The sequence below is a fragment of the Chrysemys picta genome, chromosome 11 (assembly GCF_011386835.1).
Source record: "Chrysemys picta bellii isolate R12L10 chromosome 11, ASM1138683v2, whole genome shotgun sequence".
Taxonomy (NCBI): Eukaryota; Metazoa; Chordata; order Testudines; family Emydidae; genus Chrysemys; species Chrysemys picta.
Window position 1 is genome coordinate 23,072,975 of NC_088801.1, and position 6,000 is coordinate 23,078,974.

General features: G+C 38.1%; 1 protein-coding gene across 3 annotated transcripts in view; it reads left to right on the plus strand.

Annotated features, from left to right (window-relative positions):
- ARHGAP15 (Rho GTPase activating protein 15) overlaps positions 1–5,175 on the plus strand; it is a 456,603-nt gene extending 451,428 nt beyond the window's left edge. For all 3 annotated transcript variants that reach the window (XM_065561627.1, XM_005305087.4, XM_065561626.1), the window contains exon 14: positions 3,895–5,175. In XM_065561627.1, the coding sequence (XP_065417699.1) occupies positions 3,895–4,078 (184 nt within the window). In that variant the 3' untranslated portion in view covers positions 4,079–5,175. The remainder of the gene's footprint in view (positions 1–3,894) is intronic.
- The last annotated feature ends 825 nt before the right edge of the window (positions 5,176–6,000 follow it).

Genomic DNA, 6,000 nt, shown 5'->3' on the forward strand with positions numbered 1-6,000 from the left:
CAAGTTCATCTCTCCGTCCAGTGAATTGTTAAGTATTTTATACCATACAGAATAGCTTCAATAGTAGAAGTTCAAAGAGCCCTTCCTATTATATCCTGTATCCCAGTGGTTAGGGTACTTGCTTCCCCTGAGGGAATCCTGTCTTCAAGTTGCTGCTCCACATTGGTCAGAGGCTGGGATATGCTGGGTAAGTGGTCTAACCACTGGACAAAAGTTATAAGGGGAGTTCCAGCTCCGTCTCCATCCACACTTGTTGGTGCAAGGTCCAATCTGGTAGGTGGCCTCTGAACATATCTACTGGATTGGGCCCACAAGGAAGAAGGTAGGGCAAAGCCTAGTTTAGGGATCCCACTAGGGCTTAGATGTGAGCTAGGCACCCCGCCATCAGAACTTAGCTGGAAGTACACATGCTCAGTAGGCACCCTGGGGACTATATTAATGGAAATGTAGGCACCAAAGGAATTTAGGTGCTTACAGGATTACCATGGGTTTTGAAGATTTAGGCACCTAAGTAGCAGTTAGGTGCCCAAATCCCTTTTGTGGATCTAGCCCTGAGTTACCTCTCCCAACAACCTACATGTCTATTTAAAGCCCATTGCAAATCAGTGAAAGTCTTTCCAGTGGCTACATTGGGCTTTGGATTAGGCCATAAAGCCCAGGTCCTCAAAAGTATTTGATATCAATTGGAGTTAGGTGCTTAAATACCTTTAAGTGGCTGGGCTTGTGGTCTTCTTCTTCTCTCTTCATGCCATTGTCTTCTCCCTACCATTCTTTCCTCCCAGCCAACTAGATATTTTCTTCAACCCATTCCTACCTCAGCCCAACTCTCTTTCTCTTCAAATAACTACTCAGTTTCCTTTCTACCTCAAACTTTTTCTCTCCAAACACCATTGGTGATAGTCACATCACCTGGTGATGCCTCATCGCTTACCCCTCCCCCGACACTCATCCTCCCATTCATCCCTCCCAGCTCCTCGGCCTGCCCACCACATTTAGCTTCTGTCATTCCACACAACTCACGCACTTCAGTCACCTCACCACCACCATTGACCACACTCCACTTATTTGCTGTCACTCTCTGACCCACTCCCCACCTCATTTATCCTCTCATTCACTCCCTCTTCACTGCTCCACTTCCTATCTCACTGCCTCTCAGTCCAGCCAAAATCATCGTCCTTGCCCATGACTTGGAATGTGTTACTCCCTGCTCAAATCTCTACCCTGGCTACCACTAACCTGTCAAAGCACATGTAAAATTCTTGTCCTTGCTATAGAGACTCTGTACATCTCTATCCCTGCCTAGAACTCTGCTCTTGATTCTTCTCACACCCTACCTCACCCCTTTGCTCCCACAAGGATGGCAGCCTGCCAGAATGGTGCAAAGTAGCCTCCTTAAGGCCAAGGATCTGGTTTTGGCTTTTCATGGCTTACAGCAACAAACAATGTTGGCACTTAAGAAATAATAATTGGCTTAGAAATTTACTAGGTTAGAAGCCAGTATTGTAGCTTGTTCCTTCATGTGAACATTAGTGTTTAGCTTTGCATATTTGGGGGATGATTTCATATTTAATAATAGGCATATCATCTCACTCGATAACCACAGTAAGCGCTAGAATGCTTACCTCTCAAAATATACACCATAGACATATTGCACATGACTTTTTCCTGGGTGAAATGGATCCTCATATCTTTGCCAATATAATGTTGTGTACACTGAGCTTGCAAAGATTACTTATGCATGTAATTTTTATCATATGAGAAGTCCAGATGAAGTCACTGGGACTATTCATGTGCTTAAAGTTAAGCACATGAACAAATAAATCTTTGTGGGATCAGGGCCTTATTAATCACCTGACAACTGCTTGAGTGGTATTAGGAAAAAATGTTTGTAGCAATAAATAACTAGGATAAAATGTATGACAGTGATCAGATGCTCACACTTACTCAATTGGCACCAAAGCTATTAACAAGTAGTTTTTCTTCCTAACTTCTGAGACATTCTTAACCCCTCCCTGAGAAGAACAATGCTATGTTAACATTGCCATAGTGGAAAATATAATGTATTCTTTTTTCATTTATAATAAAGATGTTATATTTTAAGAAACTAATAAGATGTTCTGATTAGTGCCATATGGAGAGTGCTTTGTGTAATGGACACCACAGCTACACATATGAGACAGAACTACAGTAATGCTTCCTATTTATACATGCGAAAAACCCTAAATGAGTGTTTGTGTTTAGGGAATGTGGTAAACTACAAGATTGGCAGGGTTCCACTACAAAATAGTCTTCACTGCATGACCCACCCACTAACAGGAGAGAAATCTTTCTCTAAGGGATGGAATACATGATGTCTCATGCAGCTTTTGCCACCGTTAATGGAGCTTCTGCAAAAAGTATTTAGAAACAGAAGAATTTGTGCTTTTTTAATTTTTAGTATTTTTAAAAGATACGTCTGATGAAGAAGGAAAGAGAGAGAATAGTACTTTTTCCCCAAAACGTTCACTCTGATTCTTAAGCCACTTCTCCTTTCAGAATGACAAAAAGTCTTAAAACTACTCTGTTGTAAAGTGTTCATAAATGAAAAGCAGATCAGTGCATATTTAAGTTTTGAAGGTACCTTTAGTCTGCATTCATGGGTAGGGGCTGACTATAATTTATTCTATTAAAAATGCATATATTAGACTCTTTCCACTCTACTACATTTTACATATTTTTAAAGAAAACAGATTTCTATTCACTGGGGTTCTCCAGGAAAGAATATCAGAAATGTTGGAGTTTTGCTTTCATAAGGACTGTTCCAAAGCCCACTGAAGTCAATTGGAGTCTTTCCATTAACCTCATTAGGGTTTGGGGCTGACCCCTAGTGTAAGTTACAGTTCTTAAGTAGTTCTTTAAAAGATTATTCCACTCTCTGACTAGACAGTATTTTTCAAGATTATAGGCCAAGTCCCCAAGTGGTGTAAATCCATTGAGTGATGTGGAACTACGCTAATTTGCATCATGTGACGATCTGGCCCAGTGGGTCAAATTTTCAGAAATGGTGACCTAAACTTTATCCACTAAATCTGTGTTGTTCTTAAATCAGACTTCTTGATCCTTAAAGTCTTCTCTGTAAGGATGCATGATTATCAACATTTAATATTAATATTGTAGTCAACAGCTTCATAAATTATATGGAAAACTAATATGTCTAATGCTGTAATCCTGAGCATTATTTTCCAAAGTCTTTAATTAAGATGGAGGGTCCTATTTTCTTTTAGGAAGTCAGGGTAGACATGTCACACATACTGATATATTTTACCTTTCTTCTCAAAGTATCTTTTCATTCCTGCACCCCTTAGGTAACTAGGTTGAGATTGACAGAAGTGGCAAAGTTTCATGTGGTCTTTCATTTAATTTTTCCATGCACACCAACACTGCACCAGAACAGGAACTTGTGCTAACAGAAGTAGATAGGTTCCTTCCTGGAGCCCCCCCAACAAATCTGACTGTCTCCCAAGCCTCAGGGCCTGATATTCATTCCCAGTGTCTAAATGCACATAATGGGATAGTGTGCATCTAGCCATGAGTGCACACAAACAAAAAATAAAGGGACTACATAAAGTAGTTGTGTAATAGTGCACTCCTACCCGAGTACTGAAATTCAGTCCCTACATCTCAACCCAATAAAGGTCTTGCTGTCTACATATAAATTTGCTTTCATCATTTGTCATGTTGCCAGAAGTTATCAACTCCTATTCTCACCCCGCTTTTTTTGTGTGGGGGGGGATAATTTAACCAAATAAACATTACTGATAGGAGAATCAATAAAATGTGTTTCTTTGCTTCAAATGCAACAGTGCCTCCTTTGACATCCCTCATCTTTAACCAATTCTTTCCTTTTGTCAACAGGATAGCAGCCAAGGAATCCGTGAATCTTATGACAACACAAAGCTTAGGAATTGTATTTGGACCAACACTCCTTAGACCTGAAAAGGAGACAGGGAACATGGCAGTACACATGCTGTACCAAAACCAGATAGTTGAACTTATGTTAAGTGAGTACAATAAGATCTTCAGCTCTGAGGAAGACTGACAGACAGGGCCTGTTATTGAAAATGTTCACATCTGTCTTGATGTCTAATATTTTTACATTTCTGTAAACATATTTCTGAAATATTTCTTTTTCTTTCAAGTGACAGATGCCTCATTTTGTGAAAACTTAATGATGATTTTGTGTTTAATTTTCAAACATTGGAATAAAAAATACTGTCAACATTTGCTATATGTATTCTACATTAACCCTTTGAGAGTTTCATTCTGCTAAAACTCCAGGTCTCATTTTTCATCCCATTATTTTCAAGATGGGTATATTGAATATGGTCAAAAACATACTGCTTACCAGCATATACAATGGCACAACAAGATAAACAGTAATGCAGATTAATGGTTTTAAAAATATATTAAAAGCAATTAAATTGAAACAGACATATTTCATCATTCATAACCAATTTTTGGTGTAAAAATAACATACCTTTTCCCTTTGATGTACAGTGAAAGTTATGGAAACATGTTGAATAGTAATTTTTCCCCTAGCAAAAGTGACAGTTCAAAACAGTTTCCAATGAATATGTTTAAAGAGAGAGAAAGAGAGCAAACTGCACTTATTGCAGTATTATAAACATTCTCTCTAAAAAATTAAACACAAAATTAAAGCCTAGACATTTTGTCCTTAAATGCTGTACATGAAATTTAGAAATTGCATGACTGCTCATTTTTAATGTAACATCCATTTTGATTCTTCATCACGTTGTACATCTTCCCGCTTTCCCTAGCTATGTCATGTTATGTAGAATTTTTATTATGCTCCTGAGGATGCTTTATTGGTGAACTACATTAAATTCATCTAGAAAGAACTTTAAAAAAAAGCCTTTTTATATGCCCTTAGGATTACTTGGCTAGACTTGAATCAATTTATGCATTTGATGGTTAGTTTCAGTTGTCATGGATAAACAAAAGGGTAACTGTCTAGAATATATCAAATATTGTTTTATTTTGAAATGTATGTTTCCAGCTATAAACATCTTCTACCCTGTTTTGTAAAAGTATTCTGCTGATAAAATGTACACTTATGTTTGACAGCTTTTTAATCAAGTTCAAAGAGAATAAATAAAACTAATCCAGTGTGGTAAAGAGTCTGTCTGGTTATCGATTTTTCATAAAATGAAAAATAAACCATGTAAATAAAGTGTGTGAAACAAAGATCTAGAAGCAAATATTTAAAGCAATTAAAGACCCCAAAACACAGGATTAATGCATAGATCTGCTGTTCAGGAGAGATATGTCTCAAGTATCACCCCTAACAGGTCAGGAATTATGCTGGCTTTGTTCAACAGCATTTTACAAAATACCGAGTTGTTAAGCAGAAGAGGTTGCTCCTTAGAGTGATCATCTATGAGAATAAATGTATAATGATGGTGCTGCATCATTAAATAACCACAGCAACATACAAGGTACTGTTTATAGGACTGGAAGAATGATGGTCAGAAACTCAGTGTATTCCTTATTAAACACCATTCATATTACAGCCCCATGGGTGTTCACAGTCACTGAAGTAATTCCCAGTATTGTCAGCAGTGAAATGTTCATATGTTACTTGGAGCCTGTAAGAGTCAGAAGTTATTCTTAAAAATACAAACAAAAGCTTTCCCTGGAGCATAGAGGTTTCCCTTAACTGTGTGGATGTGAAGTCTGCACAAGCCTCAATTTGGTGATTCCTGACTTTAAAAGGTAGCACTGTAATGTCTGCAGCGCTATCTGTGTAACTACTCATCTGGGTCCCAACCCTTTAGTATCTGAATGGGGCAGAGTCTGTCCCTTCCTATTAGACCTTGCTGTGGATCGAAGCAAGGATGCCTTTGTAATCAGTGCACGCATATGTGACATTGCACAAGATTCAATTTTTATCCCCCATCCCATTTAACAACCCCATGAATCCACTGGGGGAAATTATTGACT